Raw genomic sequence first — 27,249 nt, 5'->3', positions numbered from 1 at the left:
CAGTTCCAGGGAATCCAATGCCCTCTTCTAGCCTACGTGGGCATTGCACTCAGGTGGTACACTTACATACATGCAAGCTAAACATTCACACATAAAATTAAAATAATATTTAAAAATAAATAAATAGAAATAAAATCCCTGAGGAAAGTCAGTGGTGCAGGCCTGTAATCCTGGCACTGAGGAAGATCGTGAATAAATTCTGGGGTAGCTAGCAAAAGTCTGTCTTATCTTGACACTAAGATAGATAGATAGATAGATAGATAGATAGATGATTGATAGATGAATAGATGGATGGATGGATGAATAGATAGATGACAGATAGATGATAGATAGATAGATAGATAGATATATTAGATAGATGATAGATATAGATAGATAGATAGATAGATTGATTGATTGATTGATTGATAGATGATAGATAGATGAATAGACGGATGGATGGATGAATAGATAGATGACATAGACAGACAGACAGACAGATAGATAGATGATAGATAATAAAATAACACCTGAGGAAATAGAATAGTAAGTACCGGCACCTAGAGCAAGAAGATAAGGGTTTGAAAGGAAAGCTGAAAGTCAATGATTTGATTTTCATCTTTTTTTTTTAAAAGCAGGACCCCAAGTCATTTAAATACAATGAAGCAGGAACAGTTTAGGAAGCTTGAGACTATAAGGAAGCTTTGCTATAGAAACTGAGAGTAGGGGCTGGAGAGGTGGCTCAGCGGTTAAGAACACTGGTTGTTCTTGCAGAAGACCCGGGTTTGAATCCCAGCACCAACATGGCAGCTAACAACTGTCGCAACTCCAGTCCCAGGGGATCCAACGGCCTCTTCTGACCTCCACAGGCATTGCACAACATGGTGTGCACTTACCTACATGCAGGCAATACATGCATACTCATAAAATAAAAATAATAAGGGGCTGGAGAGATGGCTCAGCGGTTAAGAGCACTGGTTGTTCTTGCAGAGGACCCGGGTTTGAATCCCAGCACCCACATGGCAGCTAACAACTGTCGCTTAACTCCAGTCCCAGGGGATCCAACGGCCTCTTCTGACCTCCACAGGCATTGCACAACATGGTGTGCACTTACCTACATGCAGGCAATACACTTGTACACATAAAACAAAAATAATAAATAAAATATTTATAAAAATATTTTAAAAAATAACCAATAAAATTTTTTTTAAAAGAAGCTTAGAAACAGTTATGAGAGAGGGAGCTGAGTCATAAAGAATTCCCCCATGCTCCCACATTCCCCCACTCCAGATTGGAAATTCATGTCAAACTCTATCTTAGTAGCATCACTATATAGCTCAGGACTCAAGGGAGCATAGCAGGTGATTTAAAAGTTCAAGGCCAATGTGGGCTCCATAATGAGATCCTGTCTTAAAACATGAAAAAAGAAAGGGAAGGAAGGGGAGAAGGAAAGGGAAGGAAGGAGCAGACTGAAACGGGAGAGAGGACAGGAGGAGGAGGAGGGAGAGAGAGAAAAAGAGAGAGAAGGGAGAGTGGATAGATAAATTTGTGTCATTTAGCTGGGTGTTATTCTTCAGAAACTCTTCAAAGAGTCCTCTCTGGACTCACTGCAGCTCCCAGGACAGTCGTACAGCCAGAGTGTGCCACGTGGAGCAGCCACCACTAGACTAGTAGTGGCAGCTCCATTACGGCCATTTGATCCCAGGAGGATTTGCAGCAGCACTCACTACCCGTATCTGTGACGTCTCTGACGTGTTCATCCTTTGCGTGTGAGAGGTAGCTCCAGGCTTTACAGCTACCGTTAGATGAGGAGGGAGGAAAGGAAGTAATCAGCCAGGAACCAGTGAGGCCTGAAACAGGACTGAGCAAGGTGAGGGGGTAAGCCAGTTGCAGTCCACCACTTATACCAGTAGTGAAACAGGCTCAGCCATGGCCGTGGACCTTGGGGACACCAGGAGTGGTTTCCACCACTGTGAAGTGGTTGTGTTCATCAAAGAAGAGGTGCAGAGGAACGGTGGCAGCCCTGGCTTCTACGTGACCTTCCGTTCGCGGCCCTGGAAGGATATAGAAGACGGCCTGAAGTCAGTCGTGGCTGATGTCCAGGTTCCAGGTCCGTCAAGAGGCCCTGGGCCTGGAGTGCTCTGGCCCCGGGTGTGAGAGTTGCTATGAAACAGCGCGAGAAGCAATCGCATCGTGTCCAGCAGCTGCACAATCAGGTAGAAGAGCATGAGGTGGCTACCTGGACTTAAGCTTCGGACCTGCAGCGGCTGCTTGATGAAAGAGATGAAGTGATCTCAGAGCTGCAGAGTGTGAGAGACAACCTACAGTAAGTGCTATATGAGTGTGACACGCTACATAAGAGGCTGATTGAGTTTGAGCTGTCTCAACAACTCTTTGCTGAGTCACAAGGTGCTGTGTGTCCACATGCTAAGGCATGGCCCCTGGTTGCAGGGAAGCAGAGGGAAGCTCATGACACCAGGTTGGAGAGTGGGAAGTATGCAGTGTCCCAGAAGAAGACCCAGATGGCATCTGTAACAGGTATGGCAATATCCCCTAGTCCTTGAGTCTAGGTCACTTCAACCCCTTCTACTAGTGCCAGTCCTCTCATCATTCCCAGTGGCATCCCCTCCCCCATCCTGAATAATCGGCTGAAAGGGAAGCAGTAGCTCCAATCCTTCCCTGACCTGCCTGCAGCTGACTACAATAAGATCCTGGGGTAGGGGTAGGAAGACAGCTCAGTGATGGGACCTGAGGAGCCAAGGTCAGGAACAAAACAATTATCTAGATATGGTCAAGTGAGCTGGGAAGCCTTGATCAAAACAAGTTCCTCACTGAATTCAGGAAGGAAGAAAAGGATGGGGATAAATCAACTTCCCGTGGCCCTTTTCTAATTTAAAAAATAATCCTTTTATTTACAACATAGAATATTTGAAAATTCATCATACAAAAATGTGCACTATCCCACCACCAAGCAGTAACCTTTGGTTTTGTTTATTTGCTAGGGATTCAATCCATGGCCCCATGCATATTTGGCCAGCACTCTACCACTGAGCTATATCCTTAACCTGCAAATACCCTGTTTAGCACAGTGTATTTCTAACTCCACATACAGATCTCCTTTTCCAGATTCAGTTAGACATGTGTATGTGTGTATATAATTTGTGTTGTTTTGAGAAAGAAGAGATTCTAATGAATAGGAAAATTAATCTTTAAAAGAAAATTTTCTCCAATTGCAGGTGAGTTCACAGGTGGACAGCGGTTGGCTGCTTTGTATTGGTTAACAGTCTGAAGAAGCTGGTGTTGAGGAACATTCTCTTTTCTGCACTCTCCTTAACTTCCTTCCTCCTGAGCACTAGTTCTTCTGCACACACCATGTCCTAGATACACTGCATTTTCCTTCAGAATCCTGCTTTACTGTAATATTTCTTTGGTTTGTTTTTATAAAATTCATGGGTACTATTCTTTCTGTCTCAAGTTCTAGAAACTTCGTATGAAGCTGAAGAATTTCCAGTTTCCGGGATGTGAATCCTCATAAAATGCCCTTCAGCAGCCTTCACCTCAGTAAGACTTCAACTGCCTGCTGCTACAAAGAATGTGAAGGAATCAAGGAGAAGATGCCTGGATATATATTTTAGAACAAGGTGAGCATACAAATTTTGTTAGCGTTTAAATCATTGACATTGCAGGGCTCAAAGGCCAATGTTAAATTTTAAAGAATGTAACAAGTTTGTTCAATTACATTCATTAATCCATTGAATGGTTCTGATAGATTGGCATGTGATAGAAACTACAGCTATGTTATCTGGTATATACACATTATAACCCCATTGGGTGAGGTTGTCTGGATAGTAGGGAACATAATTTCAGACACAGTATAGATTCATTGGTGTGGGGTTTTTTTCCTTGTATGAAATGTAACATTTGGACAAACCCTATTGAAGTAACATGAGGGTCCATTTCTATGATTCTGGGGGAAATGTCAAAGAGACATTCATTTGGGGGACACTAAGGAATAAAATAGTTAAAATTTATTTTTCTCCTGGGCTGGAGAGATGGCTCATCAGTTAAGAGCTCTTGCAGAGCATCCGGGTTCGATTCCCAGAACCCACAGGGTGGCTAACAACCATCCGTAATTCCAGTTCTAGGGAATCCAACGCTGTCTTCTGACTTATGCGTGCATTGTACAACATGGGTGCACTTACACACATGCAGGCAATACACTCATATACAAAAATAAAAATAATGAAAAAATTATTTTCTCCCTTGAGGATGAGATTAACTTGGAAGAGTTTGGAGAGATATAGTGTTAATATCAAATTTGATAAATTTCATGTAATTCATAAAACAGTTATTGATTGCTTAGTGTTTGCTAGGAGTTGGAAATGTATGGTATTATCTGGTGCATATTTCATAATCCTTGAGTGACTTTGGCTTGGTAACAGGAAAGAGCATAATTTGGGGTACAAATTAGATCAGAAGTAGTGTCTTTGCCTTGCTTTTAGTGTGGTCTTAAGTAAAACACGTAGAAAGAACATGTGGATCAACTTTGGCAGTCAGCTCTGGAAGTGACATGAAAGAGAGCTTTATGAATGGACCCGAGTAACCAGACTGTTCTCGTTGGTCCCCAGTGAGACAAATGAGTGTGACATAAACCAGGGAAGTGATCTTGTGAACATGCAGGCAGGGCTTTTCCGGATCCTCTACCTATTTCCTCTTTCAACAGTCAGAGGTTATTCCACCAGCCTGCCTGGAAAATCACGGTGTGTGCTTAGGGGAGTGTGGGCTATACATTTTATCCCTTATCTCCTAACTGCCCCCATCCCAAGTCCCTCTCCTGCCAACAGTGGATAAAGAGCAACATCAGGGCCACCCCACCATGATGTTCTGTATGAACTGTGCTTCACTTGAGTGGATTAATTGGGTGAAAGGTAGAACCGGTGTGTGAGGAGGCACTCTTCCTGGGCTCCTTTTCCTCCAGTAGATGGATTTGCAGTGTTTCTGTTCCCCAGCGCAGCAACTATAAGCCAACGGAGAACCAGTGTGGAACTGGACATAGGAGGTTAGATCCAACTCCAATTTGAGACAAAAGTATCCCCTGAGTTCCGAGAGAACTAATTAAGATCCACTTCGAAAGGGTTTTTCTGATGCTAATTAGAAATAGTGTGTACTTGCTCTGATGTGTCTTCTGGGTAGTTTGTTTCTCAGAGCAGGTTTGCTCAGGGGTGGCAGCTCAAATCCTTACTTTTCCTCTATCTCACTCGATCTCATTCACTATTGGAGGGCCCTTCCTCTTGTGATGATCACCCAAGGATTGGAGGCACCTCTGTGGGCATTATCCTGTGGATGACTGCTAAGGTTTGGATTCTGTTTGCCTGACCAAAATGTTCATGTGTCAGAGGCTTGGTCCTCAGGGCACCGATAGTGGAGATGGTGAGACCTTGCAGAGGTGAGGACTTGTAGGAAGTCCTTAAACCATTGGGAACATACTCCAAGAAGGGAACACTGATTCTTCAAGTGAAGTCTTGTGAAACAGTTTGTTGTGAAAGCATGTGTGTGACTCCTGAAGTATTTTTTGGCTTCCTGTTTCAAGATGCGATTTCTACCTCATCCACATGTCTTGACATGTAATGCAAGCCATCTGATCCTTAATAAATTTGAGCAGATGCTATTGCCATGCTCTTGGATCTCCAAAACTAAGAGCTAAATAAACCTGTTTTCTTTACAAAGTTATCATGCCTGACTCAGGTATTTCACTGTAGTAGGAAAAATGCACTAATACAGTGATTAGCACAGCTGTGTATGGTGTAGGCATAATACATACCCTTATTAAGAATTCTTTAGGGAAAAAAAAGGAATTCTTCAGGAAACATTTTACTCAGCTTTACAGATGTGCATCTCAATGGTTTACCAAAAGTCATTCAGTTGGAAGTTGGTGAAACCTGGATTTAAATCCCAACTTGCCTGGCATCAGAATCCATGCTATTTCTACTATATTGCAATGCACTGAACTTTTAATCTGAATAGCAAGTAACAGGGTGTGCTGATGCTTTGATCCACAGAAATGACAGTAATGAAGGGAGTTTGAGTTATAGTAGTAACCTGGTAGACAGGGAACAGGGTAGAGGTGGCAAAGAGCCAGGCATGTTCGCTACTGTTGGAGCTAAAAAAGGAATGGTGTAAGGTGTGATTGAGCACATGACTCCTACAGACACTGGCTTAGTGACACCTTCAGGGACAGAGACAGAACACCTTACCACAAACACTTCCACTCCTGTTTATCTCAACTACAAGTACTGGCTCCGAGCTGGCCCATCCTGTGAGAACTCTGCCTACAGCACGCATGGAAATGAGTGATGACAGAAAGTACTTCTTGCATGTCATCAGGGACAAAAGAGCAAAGTGTGCTTCTGCATCCTCTTGGGTGAGAGCTGTGTGAACTCAGGGCCATATGACTAGATCAATGAAGGAGTAAAATAAAAGAATTTTTCTCAACTCTCAAAGAGAATGTGGCAACATGTGGTAGAAGTGAAGACTTTGTTCTTTCACAGGACCTGCTCTCAATTATGGGCCTAAGTCAAGAAAGCCAAAAAGATTCAAAACCCACTCTTAGGAAATCACCTTCATTATCAAAGCAAACTGAATTCACTGAAATAGAACTGTGAAAAGCAATGAAAACCATTTACAATCATAAAGTCTTGAGGCAATTATTTATACTTTGATCTATTTTCTGCACACATATAAATCTATACCTTTCTTTATACATATATATGATGATAGAATACGGGATATATTTTTCATTTGCTTTTTGTTTGTTGTCATTGTTGTTGTTTTTGAGACAGTCTCACTATGTAGCCTGGGCTGGCCTGGAACTCACTGTGTAAACCAGGTTGGCCTTGAACTTACAGAGATCTGCCTTCCTCTGTCTCCGGAGTTCTGGGATCAAAAATGTGTGCCACTATGCCCCCGATACATTCTTTTATTGGTTCCTCTACTATAGAAGCAGTGGCCCCACTGTGGATCCTTGAGTTGTAGACTGTGTATGTAGCATGAAGGAAGACTACAGGAAGAGTAATTTGGGGGTGGTAGAGGACTGTTGAAACAGAGGTAAAGTGATTTATTTACCAAAACAAAATGGGACATATTTAAGAATAGGTCTCACATATCTCCAGCTGGCCTTGAAACTTGCTATGCAGCCAAAGGCGACTTTGAATTTCTGATCCTCCTGCTTCTAACTCCCAATTGCTGAGATTAGAGGTATGCACCATCACTCATGATTTTATGAGTGCTGGGGATTTATGCAATGCTGGGGATTGAACCCAGAGCTTTGGCCTGATACGCAAGCACTCTACCAGCTGAACCACATCCTCAGGCCCTGCCCAACACTTGTTTATTTTTTTACTTAACAGACACATTGTCATATTGCAACATTGCATATTGACATTCTTATTTGAGAACGTGATTTTAAGTGGCTCTATAACATTCTGTTCATGTGTTTCAAAGTGTATTTACCTAGTTCTTAATGGGAATTTTTAGTATTTCCAAATTTTCACATTTGCTCTTGATATTATGCTAGTGTGCAGTTTTCTTTGGGCAAAAATGAATATTATCGTTAAAATTATAGCCAACATAACAGGTCAGTGGGATGGCTTAGCAAGTAAAGCACTTTGCCATGCATGCCTGGTAACCTGAGTCCAACTCCTGGAAACCACATAAACATGGAAACAACTCCTGCAAGTTGCCCTCTGACCTCCACACATAGCATGTGCACCCACCTACTGACACACATTATACATACAATAATAATTTTTAAAAATATTTTTATTATTATTTTTATTTTTATGTGTATGGGTCTATTGCCTTCACGTATGTGAGCTCACCCGTGTTGTGCAATGCGGCGGAAGTCAGAAGAGTGTTTCAGATTCCCCTGGAACTGGAGTTAAGGACCGTTTGTAATCGAACCCAGGTCCTCTGCAAGAGCAGTCGGTGTTCTTAACCGCTGAGCCATCTATCCAGCACCATAATAAATTTTTAAATTTATTCTTTATATATATATAAAATTTTTAAATTTATTCTTTACATATATATATATATATATATATATATATATAAACTGTTTTGCCTGTGTATGTGCAAGTGCACCTGTACATGCAATGCCCGTGGAGACCAGGAGAGGGCATCAGATTCAGCTGGAACTGGAGTTACAGACAGTTGTTAGCTGCCATGCAGGTGCTGGGATCTGAACCCGGGTCTGCTAGAAGAGCAATAAGTGCTCTTAACCACTGAACCATTTCTCCAGCCTGTAATAATATATTTTTTTTAATTTAAAAAAAGTATAGCCAACCTGGAAGTTATCTTGTTTTAATTTCCATTTCTTTTTTGACTAAGAAGATGCAGCATTTTCTCAACTCGTTATCTGCTTGCATCTCTTCTGCTATGATCCACCTATTCAAGTCTTTGTTCCAGTTTACTTTGTTTTGTTTTTTTTTTTTGTTAGAATTTAGCAGTGTTCTAATGCCTATACTTAAGAGAACAAATATTTTCTCTTGTTTTTACATTTATCTTTAAGTTTGTGTCTGGTGTCATCTTAATGCTCAGAAATAGTAAATTTTTATGCACTGAACTAGCTTCTTTTTCATTGTCATTTTTCTTTCAGTCCGTGTGTGTGTGTGTGTCTGTCTGTCTGTGTCTGTGTGTCATGCTGGGAACTGCTAGGGATTCCATGGTCAAGTGTTTTGCCACTGAACTACAGCCCCAGAGATAAGATATGCAGCCACCTATATTCGATTCTTTATCTTTTATAGTTTAAAATTTTACCTCTTTAATCATACTTACACTTATTTTAATATTATGAGATAGGTATCTAAACCTATTTCCTACAAATAAGCAATATATTGTCTTACTAGCTGAGCATAAGTTTCAATGGTCCACTCTTTCTGTATTGATCTGTAAAGAACATCTTTATCAATCACCAAACACACAAATACAACACACAGCATGGTTGTATACAGTGTGGTTTATCCTTTGAACTGTTGACCTATTCTTACATTCATCTAACATTTGATTCTACCTTCATACCACAGTTTAAAAAATTCATTATGCTATCACTGTTTATCTTTTTCATTAATCCAATGCCACCTTTAAATTTTTATTATCTTATTTGTGTGTGAGGTGTGAGTGCACATGTGTGCAGGTACACCCACCAGGCAGAGACCAGAAGAGGATGTCAGGTGTCTTCCCTTATCACTCTCTGCCATATTCCCTTAGACAAGGTCTCTTACAGAGGCTGAACTTCTCTATTTCAGCTAGGTTGTCTGGCCAGCAAGCTCCTAGGATCTGCCTGTCTCTGCCTCCCAGCACTGGGGTTACAGGTTATATGTGTGGTCACCTCCAGGTTTTACATGTGTGCCTGATATGTTTCACTTAACAAAATATCCTCCAATTCTATTCACAGTGCTGCAAACAACCAAATTACATTATTTTGGGGTTGAGTAATAGCCTATTGTATATATGTATGGTATTTTCTTCAGACATTCATCTGCCAATGGACACCTAGATTAATTCCATACCTTGGCTCTGGTTAATAGTACTGAAAGTAACCTGTAAGTTTACATTCGTATTGGCTTTATTTCCTTTGGGTTTAAGCTCAGTTGTAAGATTGGTCAATCATGTGCTACTTCTACTTCTATTTCGAGGAACCTGCATGTTATTGGTCATAATGGCTGCAGTAATCTATGTCCATACAAATAGTGTATGAGAAGCCCACTTTTTTTTGAATCCTTGCCATTGTTTGTCTTTTGTATGAGGTCCATTTTAGTGGAGGTGAGGTAGGATGTCATTGTGGCTTTGTCATTATGGGTCTTTTCTGAATTTTCTTGGTAATCATCTGTGTATTCACTCAGCTGAAGTTTTAAAGTCAAATTCTTTATTTCTTTGCATCTCAGATGAACTTCTTTCATTTGGATTGTGAGACTTACTACGTAGTCAGTCCAGTCATCTTTTTCTAACCCATTTTGAGGACGTTTGTGTTCCTTGAGGTTTTATCTGGGCCCCATTCTCTCTCCACCCCCTTCTTCTGTGACCTTAGTATTACTATCCTTAAGGAAAAGATTCAGCATGTTATTATTTTAAAAGCTAACGTCTAGGGGGTTGGAGAGATGGCTCAGTGGTTAAGAGTACTTGCTGGAACAGCTGACTCTCCTAAAACAAAGACCTCTAGCTAGGCTGACTAGATTCACCAGAAGGGCAAGTAGTGGGGAATGGCTGGGGGTGGCACTATGGCAATCAATATAGAGGTTCCTCAAAAAACTACAAACTACCATATAATCCAGCTCTACCATTCATAGTTATACTCCAGAGTGTGCCACCATGCCTCGCTGTTCCTTGTTTTTGTACTTTTGAAACATCTAATTTTTAGATACAGTTACAGTGACTGTGAGAACTCTAGCTTCCTCACATCCAGTGATCACAGTCAGGATCCTCAGGCAGCTTGTAACCTTTATCTCAGAGAATCCTGGGAGTTGCCGGATTAATGAACCATAAGAGCATCTAGAACTATCAGTAGTCCTTTAAGAAATGGAAGCACACTGGCTGCTCTTTCAGAGGACCAGGGTTCAAATCCCAGGACCCACATGGTAGCTAACAACCATCCATAACTCCAGTTCCAGGGGATCCAATGCCTCTGACCTCCATGGGCATTGCACAGTATGGGTCCACTTACATACATGCAGGCAATACACTCATACACATGAAATAAAAATTAAAATAAATGGAAATTTCCTGGGACTGGAAGATGGCTCGGTAAAAAAGAGTACTTGCTGTTCTTGTGGAGGATCTGAGTTCAGTTCCCAGGACCCACACCAGGTGGCCCACAACTGCCTGTAACTCCAGCTCCAGGAGATCTGATGCCCTCTTCTTACCTGTGTGGGTACACACATGTGACACATGCAGAGAGAGAGAGAGAGAGAGAGAAGAGAGAGAGAGAGAGAGAGAGAGAGAGAGAGAGAAAGAGAGAAAAGAAAAATACATTTTTTAAAACTAACAATTTCGCACACCTTTAATCCCAGCACCTGGGAGGTAGAGGCAGGTGGATCTCTGTGAGTTCAAGGACAGCCTGGTCTCCATAGGGAATGTAGGTCAGCTGTGGCTACAGGGAGACCCTTTCTCAAAAATGTTCCTGAGTTCCAGGCCAGCTGGGACTACAGGGAGACCCTGTCAAAAAAAAAAAAAAAAAAAAAAAAAAAACCCTAACAATTTATTCCTTACTTGGTAGCATTCTCTTAAATCTCTTTAAAAGCGTAGAACAGAAGAAGCATTGTTATTTTAGAGGTGGGCAAACCTAAACTTAGAGAGGTTAAATAAATTGTCCAAGGTCACATAGCTACTTTATGGTTTAAATGCCAAGATTAAAAATGTTCTGACATGTATGTCATAGTATACGATATAGTTCTTAAAAGGCACAGTGAATATTGAATATGCTATCTGTCTTAAAATTGAAAATTATAACAACCACAGATACAGACTAATTTTTTAAATTAGAAGTGATACAAGAACAAGCATGTTGTTCCTTAGCCATCAGAAAATGAAAATTTAAACTATATTGCGTTTCCATCTCATCCCTGTCAGATGGAAACCATCAAGGAAACAGTGAGACATGGTGGAAAGGATGTGTGGAAGGAGGAACCTTTATATACTGCTGGGGGGGTATAAACTGACAAAGTCACTATATAAATCAGTATGAAGGACCCTCAGATTACTAAAATTACAACTACTATATGGTCCAGCTATAACACTCCTGAATATATGCTCAAAGGACTCTAAGTCCTACCACAGAGAGACTTGTACGTCCACTTTTATTACTATACTCTTCATTGCATGAAATTCTGGAGTCAATAGAAAAAGAAATAGATCCAGATGAATGGATAAAGAAAATGTGATACATACATACAATGAAGTTTTATGCAGACTTCAAAGTTGAAGTCATAGGACTGGAGAGATGGCTCACTGGTTAAGAGCACTGACTGCTCTTGCAGAAGACCTGGGTTTGAATCCTGGCACCCATGTGCCAGAAAACAACTGTCTATAACTCCAGTTCCTTGGGATCCAATGTCCTCTTCTGGCTTTCACACTTGGGCACTGCATGGCACTGGTGTACTTACATACATGCAGGCATAACACTCATACACACAGAAATAAATAAATAAAATGAAGTCATGACAGTTGCAGGAAAATAGATGAAACTAGAAATTATGTTAAGGGAAGTGAATACCACATTTTTTTTGTCATGTGGATCCTAGATCTTAACTTTTATATATGTGTATTTTTACTTTACATATGTGTATGTGTGGATGTAGTCATTGATTAGTAATTATTAATGCTGTACATAGATGATATAATCTATGTACATCACTCTCCATAGTGCCTGCAACATACCAATTCCACAAAGTTTTTTATTTCCATTTTAACATCTTTGAAACCAGCAGACCTCTCATGGCCACATTTTAATCAGCAGTATTGATCTTATGAGTGATAGCATCTAAGATTTGATGGAATAAGGCACTAAGCGCTTAATAAATGTTTAGCTATTGCACAAGATGACCACTCACTCATTCAGTATTTTTTCGGTGCCAACTATATGCCAAGCACTGTTCTAGGGATTTGGAAAGAACAGTAGATTCATCAAAAACTCTCATTCCATACATTAACAAGTAAGGGATACAGTATGTTAGATGGTGATAAATGAAACAAGGGGAACAGAAAATGATGAGAGTGCTATTTATTTACTATATTTTTTCATTTATTTATTGAGTGTGTGGTATATGCATGTGTGCCTCAGCGCATGCCTGTGGACACACATAGAGGCCAGAGGACATTGGATTTCCTGGTCTATCATTTCCTGCCTTATTTCTTTGAGACAGGGTCTCTCATGCAACCTGAAGCTTGCCATTTCAGCTAGGCTGGTAATCAATGAGCTCCTCCCAGGACTTGCCTATCTCTCCCCAGTGTTGGGGTTCTGGTCATGTACAGCCATACCCAGCTTCTTTCTGGGTGCTGAGGACTCAAACTGAGGTCCTCATGCTTGCACAGCAATTGCTCTACCCACTGAGCCCATCCTGAGAGTGTCATTTTAAACAGGCTGGTCAGATAATGCTTCACTGACACGGTGACAGTTGAAGAGACTTGACAAGGGTGAAAAGGTGAGCTGTGAAGAGTGCTAGGGAAAGCACAAGGGCCTTGAGAATAGCACTCCCTTAGTATGGAGGGCCAGCATGACAAGAGGGGCGCGAATATCGGAAAGTAGTTGACAAGGTAGGGTGCAGATTATGGCTGGAAATTTAAACACGAAGGGATATCTTGAAACCTTTTTAGAAAGGCTCTGGATTTGGGAGTAGGAACTGTGTATTAGGGCTCAAACTGCTAAGTGTTTTGGCTACAATGCACTGAAGCCAAAGGCTGACTGGGGATAGGAGTGACATTTACTTAAGGAATGTGAGGACAGAGAGCGTCCCATTTAGTCTCTTAAACACACTAATGCACAGTCAAGATGATTCATGATGCAGAAGCGTTTGAGGGCAGAATGATAACGATACGTGATCAGAATAACTAGATGAGGCTAGCCTGGAAAAAGCAACACCCAGGGCTTAACACCACTAATGATGTGCAGCACAAAGCGGCATTGAACTTTCAAAAGGCATGCTGTCACATTCATCCACCCTTCAGGTGGGCCAGAGGAAACTGAAGAGTATTTAAAGGCATTTATAGATTGGCTATGCACAAGCCAATAGAGGGATTTCTGTAACTAATGGAAGGAATATGCTTTTATAATTCTACCATTTCTTAGAAGGGCAGGGTGTATAATAGCATGATCTGTGGAGGCAGACCAAACTGGTCTCAGATGTCAGTTTGGCCACTTACTTCCATGCCTCAGTTACCTCATCTGTCGTAAACTGGGAACGATACCACCCATTCTCAGTTACTGTACTGAATGAAATAATGTCACCTGCTTAGCACTGGAGCTGCTCAATGAAACTATAGTTGCTTTTTCCTACTAAAAATGCACTGTATACCAAAATTTCTGTTGTTCATTGTATATACTTCTTGAAACTAAACAATCCAAATTTACAGTGCCCTCAAAACATAATAGAGAGCAAAAGTAAAGAGAAAACATTTCCTCAGAGTTCTCAAGACAGTACTAGCTTCCAAGAATTTTACACACTGAACTGAAAAGGATGACCCTTCAAGCTGACTGAGATACAGTGACTTCACAAGCAACATGCATCAAGGCACTCTACTCCTCTTGCCAGCCAAGTATGGTGTGCAGCTGTGATATATACTCAGTGAAGGAGGAGAAACAGGAAAAGTCCTACTGAGATTCCCTTCACCAGCCCCACAAATACTAGGTAAAGTCATTTTCTCACTTAAAGGCTGTTAAACCTGGGCACAGTAGTGCTGCCTGTAATACCAACACTCAGGAGGTAGAAGCAGGAGTTCAAGTTCAATTGCATAGGGAGTTCAAGTGCAGCTTGGGTTATATGAGTTCATACCTCAAAAAAGTCATTTAAATGTGTAACAATCAGAAAATCAAATGCTATCATTTGAGAACAATTTTGTTAAAATTCCTTCTCCTACTAAAAGTATCCTAATGTATATAAACAAGAGGGTGTGTTATGTATTATTAACCTAATCACATAACAATTAAGTAGCAGAGGGAGTTGTAAGGAATATAAGGAACTTTTCAGAAAATAGTAGAAAATAGCTATTCTCCTGCTACTTCCAGGAAGCATCTACTTATCAGAATGAACTTTAATGAGTCCAGTTCATCAGTGTTGACAGACATGTGTTATAAGTATATTTATGAAGCTTTGGGGACTGGAGAGATGGCTCAGTGGTTAAGAGCACTGGCTACTCTTTCAGAGGCCCTAAGTTCAGTTCCCAGGACCCACATGGTGGCTCACAACTGTAAGTCACTCCAGTTCCAGAGAATCTGATACATTCTTCTGACCTCCATAGGTGCCAAGTGCACATGGTGCATTTACATACATGCAAGCAAAGAATACATACACAGGAAATAAAAATAAATCAATTTTTTTTCAAAAAAAGTTCTCATATTTGTTAAATGTATACATTTTGTTTGGAGTATTTTCTTGGAATTTTCATGATCACGTAAGTCCCTATACTTGAAGTATCTATTCAAAAAGGTTCCTAATGATGTCAAGTTGCAAACCTAGGAAATCATAATTCCTGTTAATACCTCAAGAGAACAAACTTTAAAGAACTTAGATTATACAAACCAGTCTTAAGTTTTTAAGGCTTTGCATGCAGAATAAAATAGCCAGGCCTGGTGGCGCATGCCTGTAGTCCCAGCACTTGGGAGGCAGAGGCAGGCAGATCTCTGTGAGTTCAAGGCCAGCCTGGTCTACATAGTGAGCTCCAGGACAGCTGGGGCTACAGGGAGACCCTGCTTCAAAAAAACCAAAAAAAAAAATGAAGTTATCCATGGTGGCATGGAATGTATCACCTTTATTAGTATTTATCAGTCGAAAATCATAAATATGAGACCAAACATGAATACCACAGTATGCTTTATTTTTGCCAGGTTAATTAGTTCTTTTAATAGGTAAATCCAAAACTTTAAATACCAGCAAGCATTCTCCCAAAGAGGCTTAAGTGGAAAATGATTCATTCCATTCATGAGTTCAAAATCTTAGTCTGATCCACTGTTGTGCTGATATAAAATAAACTCAGTTACAAAAGCTAAATGAATATTCCATTCAGACTTTGTACTTCCTGTATTTAATTGGCATTGAAGCAGCTTCTGTTTTAAACTTCTGTTAATGCTCTGTATTTTAACGCTCAGAGAATAAAAGACACATTTGCTAATTATGTGATAAAGCCATGATATATAAGGAAAAGTTAGTTGAATTTGTATCCTACCCCAAAAGTAGAAGTTTTAAATGCATCCAGAATTGTGAACATATCTGAATAGTCAATGCATATACTATCACATAAAAAGCTCAGTTAATCAGGTTTTTGGATAATGATCAAAAACATGTATTAAAATGAAGCCACTGTTCTTTACAGTTCCATCATTTTCACCAAATTGCTTTTACCAAGTAACAAACAATCAGGAGTTTTGTGTTTGTTTGTTTTGGAGACAGGCTTTCACTGTGTATCCCTGGTTGGCCAGGGACTTGCTATGTAGACCAGGCTGGCCTTGAATTCACAGAAATCTGCCTGTTTTTCCCTCCCAAGTACTAGGATTAAAGGTATATGTCACCACACCAGGCTAAACAGATGATTTTAAATGAGGATATTTTAAAAGAAGATATTATTTATATATTAGAGCAAATAGAGTACTTGAATATGTAAAGCAGAGCTACAGGGTTCTAAAGACGTGACTGAGTCTACCCCACTTGGAAATCTATGCATATACTTAAGACAGGAAGGAAGCATCTTGGTGAACTTTCTTTGAAACAGAATTTTGTAATTACAGTTATTGGAAAAGTATTGCGGCATCAGTTAATGGCAGCGACACAGTGGTAAACACATCAGCACTGTGCGAAGAGGTAGACTGGAACTTAATCCTGGGATGTTATGTGAAGCTAACATTATTTAAGGTTTAAAATCAATATTTTGGGTTTAACCTTGATTTTAAATTTTTATTTATTTTCTTTTTTTTCTTTTTTTTTTTTTTTTTTTTTTTTTTTTTTGAGACAGGGTCTCACTATGCAGCCCTGGCTGGCCTAGAATTCTTTATGTAAACCAGGCCAGCCTCAGACTCACAGAGATCTACCTGTCTCTGCCTCCTGAGTTCTGGGATTAAAGGAATGCACCACCATACCCAGGCATTTTTTAATCCAAAGAAAATCTCTGAAGTGAAAGCAGATCTGGTGTCTAATAGAGATAAAGTAGCCGGAGAAAATAAACATCTGCCTCATGCTAATGACAGGTGTGCAAAGCTGCCATTTGGGTCTTAGACATGCACAGCATCAGACTTCCAAAGATACACAGCAACTAAACAGCAAGCAGATGCAAGGATGAGTTCCTTCCTACCCTCCTCCGGAAGCCAGAACCATCAGTGGCCCCTACAGGGATATAAATCTCTATCATGATCAGTGAATTTAGTCATCCCAGTCAAGCTTTGATTGGGCAGTCATGTGACAGATGGCACAGCAGGGTCCACTAGCTTCTACAGCTAGAGCTTCAGAAGTTAATGCATTAGAAATCTCCGTTTGAACTCATTCGTATAGGGAAGAGTGCGGGAGGCACACAAAGTATACAGAAGGGTTTCTTTTGTTGTTGTTAGTGTAGGATGAATTAACTCTCTGAACAAGTTCAAGCTCAAATGGGGAAAATATCCCTAAATCATAACCTTAGAAAAGCCATAACCCATTCTAAGTCAACAATTTACAAAAAGCTGACCGTGTTGCTTCATCTTTCAGTATAAATGTCAAGTTTGGGATAATCAATATATTTCAAACTGCAGAAGGTTAAAAAAATATAGTTAAAATATAATAACTCTAACAGTAATGGAGAAAACAAGCAGAATTTTCTATTAGGTACATTTTGCTTTAAAAAAAAAAATGTGCAGGGCTAAGGACGGAATCCAGGACTTCACATGCTAGGCAGGCACATGGCCACTGCTTACATCTCAGACCTATTTTTTTTTTTTTTACTAAAAGAAATACATATATTTAAATAATTTTCATTAGAAGGTGAAGAAAGTCATTTTCTTTTGGTTGGTTTTTGCTCTTTTTGTTTGGTTTTGGTTTGGGTTTTAGTTTTTGAGATAGGGTCTCACTATGCAGTCCTGGCTGACCTGGAACTTGTTATGTAGACCAGGCTGGCCTCGAACTCAGGATTCACCTGCCTCTGCTTCCCAAGTGCTGGGACTAAAGGTGTGTGCCACCACACCTGGCAAGAAAGTCATTCTTAAGATTAGCCAAATTCTATGCTTGTCATTAAAGAAAATGAATTCATTATATTTTAAATTTTATTTCTGGGCGCCAGTGAAATTCTCTAACAGTTTTGATTTTGCAAATAACATCAAAGTAGCAAAACACAACTAACTGCAACATATAAAATTATACTTCACTAGAAACGCTTTCAAAATTGGATCCAGAGGCTTAAAATCATTATTTACTTTTAAAAGACACATTCTAAAGCATAATATTTCTTTCAATTACATCTTAACAGAGAAAATGAAAATGAAAAAAAAAATGGCCCTAATACATTTTTCTTCTTAAATAAATATGACTCATGCCCAAGTTTGCTTGCAACTCTCTGAAGTTAGTCTGTGAATCTTAATTTATTACATACCAAGTCCTGCCTTTTAGCCTAGGGAAACAAATCTTCTGATTGCAAAAGAATCACTAGATTGAATTTGATTATACAGACTGATAACCAGTGCGGCTTTTCCTTCTTCCAATCATATAAGATATAAACACAACAATGATAAGGAAGCCCAAGGCCACACCCACTGCAACAGGAATAAGAAAGTTGAGGTCAGAGTCAGCAGCACATTCTTCCGCTGTTAGAAAAGAACAAAGAGCAAGGACAGAACATTAGTAAAGAATGCAATTAAGCAAAAACAAGCAAACCAGAAGCATTCCGAGTATACAGGTGTGTATCTTTTATAGCACTGACCTTATTTTCTCAGTATCTCCCCAATCATTTCACAGCAACAGACGGTTCTAGATCGCTTATAATTTCATGTAAAATCACATTTCTCAATACAAAAAGGGATGTTAAAGGAAGAATGGGAAAGGGTCTAAATGTAGAATTATGATTACATAATATAGGATTAGTTAAGGATTAATACTTAAGGGGAAACAAGTGCTTGAAGATTTCCTCACTCCCTTTCTCCCTTCCTACATCTGTCCTTGTGGTATTAAGTGGGGCTAGAAGTCTGGCTCTGCGGAAGCGTGTCTGCTTAGCATGATTACAAGGCCCTTAGGTCCCATCTAAGTGCCACATTTAAAAAAAGAGTTCTGTACAAGTAATAAAATTTAAGTTTAAAAAGGCAGGATCTGACCAGATGTGGTGTTAAATGCTTTTAATCCCAGCACTCAGGAGGCAGAGACAGGAAGATCTCTGTGAGTTGGAGGCCAGCCTGCTCTACATAGCTAGTTCCAGACCAACCAGGGCTACATAGTGTGACCCTGTCTCAAAATACAAACAAAAAAGAAAGACATGAAAATAGGAGGGAAGCCGGGCATGGTGGCAGACACCTTTAACCTTTGCATCTGGAAGGCAGAGGAAGGTGGATCTCCGTGAGTTCAAGGCCAGGATGTTCTACATAACCAAGTTCCACGCCAACCATGGCTACACTACATAGTGAACCCCTTTCTTAAAACAACAACAACACAGGATCATGAAAATGTGGTATTTTTTTAAACACACATTAGGTATAGGTGTTTAAAATGAAAATCAGCTGAGTGATGGTGTGGATGAAGACAGCAGAATCTAATATACTTACAAGTCCACCAGCATGCAGCATGAGTAATGTGCACATTCAATATTTGAATCGTGACTCTTTCAAGTACTACCTAGCCTAAAGGGCTTTTCCAAGTAATTTAAACTGGGCCTCACTTTCCTCAGCTACTAACAGCTACTAATAGCACCCACATTATAAAGTATTTCAGAATTAAATGGATTTTTAAAATATTTTATTTTATGTGTATGAGTGTAGTGCCTGCATTTATGTAAGTGTACCCCTGTCATGCAATGCCTGCAGAGGTCAGAAGAGGACATCAGATCCCCTGAAACTGGAGTCATGGACGGTTGTTAGCCACCATGTGGGTGCTGAGAACCGAACCTGAGTCCTCTGCAAGAGCAGACAGTGCTCTTAACCACTGAGCCCCAAGAATTAAATGTATTTTAAAGTACCCCCAGCCCCAAGAATTAAATGTATTTTAAAGTATCTGCAAGCACAAGAGATTATATATATAATCTTCACAATTAGGAAGTTGGAGTCAATAATTTCTAAGGTCTTTTCCAGTACAAGGATAAAGCAATGAATAAGTATGATATTCTATGTGATTTGTGATTCATCAATAACCTGCATATTTCCTCTAAGATATCCTCTTCTTACACTTTTGTCATTCATGGAAACACTGGCATGGCTCTGAAAACATATGAGTTTTAGTAACTCCAGCAGCCCTTTTTGGAGAGCTACTATTTTACCAAAAGCTCTGTAACAGACACTGACAGCTGGTACCTAGAAATATTGTACTGTTAATTGATAAGTGACAGAAACTCTGAATAAGCCAACATACACACTAAAATGAATGATCGTTTCAATGTGAACATGGTCTCATCTGTTAAGCTTTCTTTTTATTTACTTCTACATTCCATAGCTGCACTTCACATATATCATGAGAATGTTTCAGTCTGTACTAGCTGTCTAGCTCATTTTAATGCCAACGGCCTCTCTGTATGTCCCTCTCAGTGCTGTGCCCCACAGCGGCTGTCTTGAAGAAACAAGAGCCACGCTGCTGTGCTTCATTTCCTCCCTTCTGAGATCGCTGTTAGCTCACATTTCATAAGTACCAGTCTGATGACAACACTAAATAGATTTTAATGCTCCAGAGATCAACAAGATGAGGTAGAGAAACACAACACAATCTGTCCTAATTAGTTCATAGAATTTTCTATCTTTCAATGCTAATCAGGTATCCAAAGAGGCGGAGAACAAGGCAAGTGGTTAAATATGTTTGAATCGTCTCAGTTTACATTGCTAAAAAATAATTTTTTTTCAAAAGCCCAGGTCAGGCATGGTAGTGCATGTGTGTGATATGAGCATTTAAGAGGAAAGGCAGGGGGGATTATTTTGAATTTGAGGCAAGCTTGGGCTACAAAGCAAGTCCAAACCAGCCAGGGCCACACAAAGAGACTCTTGACTCTTAAAAACAAAACCAAATTGTGAAGCCAGTTTATGTTCTGTTGTAGCCTCTTCAGTCTGTTTCTCACCTAGGGAAAAATTGCATGCTTGAGTATGGATTTCATAGTTAACGTGAACTCAAAGGAATCAGTGAAAGTCATAACTTTAAAAATTATGAATGACTCCCACTGTCTCCACTTCACACCACTGAAAACCAAATTCAAACATATCCAATGGGCATTTATGCTGTGCACCGTATGCAAAGGCAGAATGATGAGCTGCAATCAGGATAGCTGTTATACATTGAAACAGAACACCAGTAGTGAAACAGTATTTATTAATTCCAATAATATACAACCACATATTTTATTTTTATAACGGCCATGCTAATATGTTTAAGGCATCGGAGGTTAGGATCAAAATCTGGCCAAAGCTTCTTAAGAAAGATCTTAAAACATTGCACACAAGTGGACCTTTTAACACATTTGTCTCCAAGACCAGTAAATATGATACTTTCCATTTTAAGCTAATCAAAGGAGAACAGTTTTTATAATAAAGACTGACCTCAAAATCCTGGGACTGATAGAGGAATGAAAGTTTCAACATATCTATTTTAAGGAGCAAAGTGTTTCATACACTGAGAGGTGAGAAAGCCTTATTATTTGAATATTTTTTCAATATAATCAATCAGATTTCAGGTTCTAAAATTGCTCATATCCAGTATGATGGCGCTTGAGGCCAATAAAATAAGCCAGCAACACTAGAATAAGCAGTCCTGCCAAGGCTGCTCCCACCGCTATGGGCACAAGGAAGTTGTCGTCATCTGCACTGCAGTCTTGAGCTAGATGTGGAGAAAGGACAATTGAGAACCGAAACAATGACAAAATTCCATACTTCTCCATTTTAAGCTAAAATGACAGCACTTTCCAACATACATATTTTTACATCAAAATAGTCAGTCAGTCGCTGGCATTCACTACCAGTAAATGAGATGTTCCACAAAAGTGACTCCTTAAATAACCAAATCCATACACTCCCATGGCCTACCCTCCCCGCAAAATGCAGCCATTTGGGAAGAAAGATGTGTAAAGTGATCACATACACCCAGACTTCGTAAATAGAAAATAATGTATAAATATAATTAGCTTTCCCTTGATCAGCCTGGGGTTTACAGATCCAGATATCATGTTGAGTGCTGAACATGGTGAAATAGTGCTTCATTAAATGAACAACTATTCAATGCAGAGAACTCAAGGTATCACAATGTGGGCTCGTATGGAAATGAGCAAAGAAATATAAACTGGCCTTGTTACCAACACCACTGTCTTCTAGGGAAAAAGGCACATTTATTCACAACTGGTGGGAATGTAAATTTGGTATAGCCACTATGGAAATCAGTATGGAATTGCCTCAAAAACCCCATGGGTCTGGAAAAGGGACTGGTCAAGGTGGGAGGGTAGGTTGCTAGAAGTGGAGGGAGATAAGAAAGCGTTCACAGTAATCAGCATGCATTATAAAGATGTATCAGATTGCCAAAAACAAATGTAATGAATTTGAGAAAAGGGGAAAAATTAAAAATAAAACTACCATAAGATGATGTTGGAATCACACTACTGGTTATGCATCCTTAAGAAATTAGCTCAGTACATCAAAGAGAAATGAACTAAAAATGGAAGCACCATATGACCCAGGTATATCACTCCTGGGTACATAGTCAAAGGACTCTAAGTCAATATGCTACATCCATGTTTATTACAGCACTATTCACAAGACAGTCACGCTGGGGATTCAGTTTAGATGTCCAACAACAGATGAATGGAAAAAAAATGTATGCAGCCATAAAGAAAATTGCAATCATGACATTTGCAGGAAAGTAACTGGAGATCATTACGTTAAGCAAAATAAGCCAAATGCAGAAAGACAAATACCTTTTCTTTCCACATGCAGATTCTAAATTTGTGTTTGTATATGTGCGCTATGCACACATGTGTGTGCATGGATGTAAGCACAAAGAAGACCAAGAGAGGGGAGAAAGAGAGCCTAAGGAGGGGAATGATGCGTATGTGTGGTATATGTGTATAGGTACTGGTATACATGTGACATGAGAACCAAAGGGGAGACCATTTGGAGACAGGAAGGGGTCCACCAAGAAGGGAGCAGGAAGGACAGGGAGGGCACTGGAGAAGAGGGAAAATGAGAACAAAGTACAAAGGAATATATAAAAAAGCTATAACGAGACTCATTATACTGTATGCTAACTTAAAAGTTTAAAAAAGAAAAATAATAAAAGATGTAGTGTGAGACTCAAACAAGGAAACGAATGGTTATAAACTTAAAATGTGCTATGGTATGGGCAAGCAATATACAGAGTATCATGGAAGTATTTCAGAAACAGTCAACTCAGCTTTGTTACATAAGACACTTTGAGGGGGCTAGAGAGATGGCTCAGCAGTTAAGAGCACTGGCTGCTCTTGCAGGGGACCCGAGTTCAGTTGTCAACACCCACATGGTGACTAACAACGGTCCATAAGTCATGTTCTACTAGAGCGGGCATCACATACACATGGAGGACTAACATACATGCAGGCAAAACACTCATACACATAAAATAGAAATAAGAAATATCCTTTTAAAAAGAATATCCTTTTAAAAAGGCACTTTGAAAAGTGACATTTGAGCTAAGTTTTTAAGGAAGAGAAGGAATTGACTGTGCAAATAGAAAGAAGGCACGGCAGGTAGAAGAAACCATGCAGACAAAAGCATGGAGGGTTAGCAAATTTGACCACACAAAGGGGGCGGCGTAGGGTGAACAATGGGTGAGTTGAACAAGACCCTGAAAAAGTGCACTAAGACCACCCACAAAAGTACTCTATGTTCTCAGGTAGTTCTATTTTACCCTAATGGGAAAAAAGCAGCAGCAGGCATTCAAGCAGGGTATTTGTTTCAGAAGCACAGCAGATTGGAGGCTGCCAGTAGGAGCCACCCCTAATGCTAGCACCCAAGTGACCAACAAAAATTTCCTGAACTGGGTTAATGAAGTGTAGATTCAAAAGGGAGACAGCAGATCCAGAACTGACCAAATGGATGGACAGAATGCAGGAGGCTGCAGTAACAGCTTCCAATTCCACACTTGCGTGATTGTGTAGATGTAGATAGTAGTCGTTCACCAGGATAGTAATCCAAAAGAAAGGTGCATTTCAGTCTTGTATTTGTAGATATTGGGAATGCGTGGAATTGAGAGTAAAAAAGATATGTAGAAAGGGGAGGTACTCAGTTTTAGACTGAATTTAAGATGTCTGGGTCCCCAGCCATTCCATTCCTGAGTACATACCTGAAGGAGTCTAAGTCTTCCCATGGATACTTGCACATCCATGTTTATTGATGCATTCATTATTCACAGTTGTAAAGAAATAGAAACAGCTAGATAAGACAACCATGAACAGATGAATAAAGAAACTGTGGTGCATATATACAATGGAATTTTATTCAGTCATAAAGAAAGATGAAATCATGCTATTTGCCAAAAAAAAAAATGATGGAACTGGAAATTATCGTGTTAAGCAAAATAAACCATCCTCAAAGAGATAAATACTACCTGATTTCTCTCATATGCAGATACTGTATTTTCACTTTTGTATGTGCTCATGAAACTAGACCATGAGAAGGAGAAAGTGATTTTAGGAGAGCAGAGTATAATATAATACACATGACATGAAAGCAGACAGGGGGAGGGGGAAAAGAGGTAGGAAAATGCCATAACAAAACCCATTATTTTGTATACTAATTTAAAAAACATGAATAAAACAAGATTTCTGGATTTCTGGGTCCCAGTCAAAATGTCGATAAACTGGGGCAAATAAAATAAAAGAACTAGAGACAAAACCCCTAGGAACATCAATATTTGAAGGACAGACAAAGGTATAAAAAAGGTGGCCAGTGTGGTGGCACACGCCTTTAATCTCAGCACTTGGGAGGCAGAGGCACTCAAGATGTCTGCAAGTTCAAGCCCAGCCTGGTCTATATAGAGAGTTCCAGGCCAGCCAGGGCTACATAGTAAGACCCTGCCTCAAACAAACAAACAAACAAACAAACAAACAAATGAGCTGGAGAGGTATCTCAGCAGTTAAGAATTCTGGCTGCTTTTTCAGAGGACAGGAGTTCAGTTCCCAGCACCCACATGGTGGCTAACAACCAGTTCCTGGGGAACCTGACACCTCTTCTGACCTCCACAGGCATTGCACACATGGGTGCACTTACATACATCCAGGCAAAACACTCATACACATAAAACTAAAATAAACAGGGAGTGGAGAGATGGCTCAGCGATTAAGAGCACTGGCTATTCTTGCAGAAGACCTGGGTTCAAGTCCCAGCACCCACATGGCAGCTAATAACTGCCTGTAACACCAGTTCCAGGGGATCTGATGCCTCTTCTGGCCTCCAAGGGCATTGCACAATGTGGGTGCACTTATACACGTGCAGGCAATACGTTCATACATAAAATAAATAAACAAAAAAAGAAAAATAAAAACCAAAGAACAAAAATCAAACGAAACAAAACACAAATTCCAGCAGCCATGTAAAAAGCACACACATGTAACCAGAGCACTATGGGAGACAAAGACAGGAGGATTATTGGCTTGCTTGCTGCCAGCCAGATTCAGTGAGAGACCCTGCCTCAAGGGAATATGGTGGAGAGTGTGGAGCAGGAAATCAATGTCTTCTGCTAGCTTCTGTATGTGCACACACATGTGCATGCACCACACACATTCACACTCACACACTATAAAACAAAGTAGAATAAATATTTAAAAATTAAGGAAACCCAAGCATTCACTCCTCTGGCAGATGTCCATGGTAGCCCACGCTCAGTGGCCATTGTGGACTTCTCTGTGCCCAGGTTTTCTGCACCAGGCTGACAGAAGCAGGGATCCCTCCAGAAGTCACCACTGGCATCTTCTCTAACATCTCCTCCATCTACCGATTCCATGGGCAGTTCCTGCTGCCTGAGCTACAGACACGGATCACCAAGGAGTGGTGAGTGTGGTCCATGGCCACCCATAGGGCCCCTAAACTTGGAGTTCATCTGCCTAGATTCCTAGCAGGTACTGGGGTGGGAGCTGTCTTATGATGACTGGGACACCTCCTTTTCCTGCGAGGTCCTGGGTCCAAATCCCAGCTCCGCCTCTTCCTGGCTGGTGATCCTGACTGGTCACTTCCTGTCTCTAAGCTTTTGCATCTGAATGAGATTTGACATCTGGAAAAAAGAACAGTGAGCACTGTCGATGGTTTTATTTTCCCTCCTAGTTTGTTTCCTTTACTTTAAAAAAGGACATTTCTCCCCAGCAGTGAGACCTGCTCCTCCACATTCTTCTACCTAGTTTTAAATTTTATTTTTTTTCATTTTGTTTTGTTTTATGTGTATGAATGTTTTGCCTGAATGGATGTAAGTGTACCACGTGTGCATGCAGTGCCTGCTGAGGCCAGAAGACGGTGTTGGATCCCCTGGAACTGAAGTTATGGATGATTGTGAGCCACTATGTGGGTGTTGGGAATTGAACCTGTGTCCTCTGCAAGAGCAGCCAGTGCTCTTAACTGCTAAGCCATCTCTCCAGCACCTTTCTGCCTGTTGTTAGTAGAAGCTGCATGCCACAATTAATGCAATGACACAGTCAAGGGCCCAGATTGCCAGTTCTCACCATGTGTCCCTACATTCCAGGAAGCTTGAAGTTTGCTCACTATCCTTTGCAAGCCTGGCATCTCCTTCCTGTTACCTGAGTTTGGCTTGGGCAGGGGCTTTGTGTCTTGTCAGCTTTGTCTTGGTATGTGGCTGGGCCACTTTGTGAATCTTCAGGACAGGGTCCATCTGTAGAGCAGGTATCACTGTATCCCTAAGGCTGTCAGGGCTGGGTGTGGCCTGATGACAAAGTCCATGTCTGACAGCACAGGCTCTCTCCTTCTATTCCCTCGAGACCCTACCATAAGTGTGCGCAGGACCTCCTCAGTCCTTTAATAACAATGCACTGGGCCCAGCTGCTTGCCTGACATCCCCAGTTGTTCAACTTACAAATCACACCTGTGTGCACAGTTTCGTAGCAGTACCCCAGTGGTAACTTTATGCCTGTGTCTTTTTTCTTTGATTTTGATAATTTACTGCAAACAAATCTCCAACATAGAGTTCCAAAATCAAAGATTATTGTGTGACTCTTCCTGTGGAGACGTAAACAAATGTCTGCCCACTCCTGATAAATACTGATAACAACAACAACAACAAAAATTTCAGGGACTGGAGAGATGGCTCAGTGGTTAAGAGCACTGACTGCTCTTGCAGAGGATCAGGGTTTGATTCCCAGAACCCACATAGTAGCTAACAACCATCCATAACTCCAGTT

General features: G+C 40.4%; 1 protein-coding gene and 1 pseudogene across 4 annotated transcripts in view; one reads left to right on the top strand and one right to left on the bottom strand.

The window, feature by feature from the left end:
* The window catches only part of Lamp2 (lysosomal associated membrane protein 2), a 69,241-nt gene that overhangs the window by 3,508 nt on the left and 38,484 nt on the right, over positions 1-27,249 (bottom strand). Inside the window, exon 9 of one of the 4 annotated variants that reach the window (XM_008833930.3) lies at positions 17,825-18,505. The exons of 1 other annotated variant lie outside the window; for it this stretch is intronic. In XM_008833930.3, the coding sequence (XP_008832152.1) occupies positions 18,363-18,505 (143 nt within the window). In that variant the 3' untranslated portion in view covers positions 17,825-18,362. Of the gene's footprint in view, positions 1-17,824; positions 18,506-21,177; positions 21,699-24,236; positions 24,278-27,249 lie in introns of those variants that run through there. 2 more of the 4 variants (XM_008833931.3, XM_029563973.1) reach the window with 2 other exon arrangements.
* On the top strand, positions 1,901-3,504 carry LOC103734896 (annotated as a pseudogene).

The sequence above is a fragment of the Nannospalax galili genome, unplaced genomic scaffold (assembly GCF_000622305.1).
Source record: "Nannospalax galili isolate Female #2095 unplaced genomic scaffold, S.galili_v1.0 scaffold75, whole genome shotgun sequence".
NCBI lineage: Eukaryota > Metazoa > Chordata > Mammalia > Rodentia > Spalacidae > Nannospalax > Nannospalax galili.
Note: the sequence above shows the minus strand (reverse complement) of the source record. Positions and strands in the feature narration are given on the sequence as shown.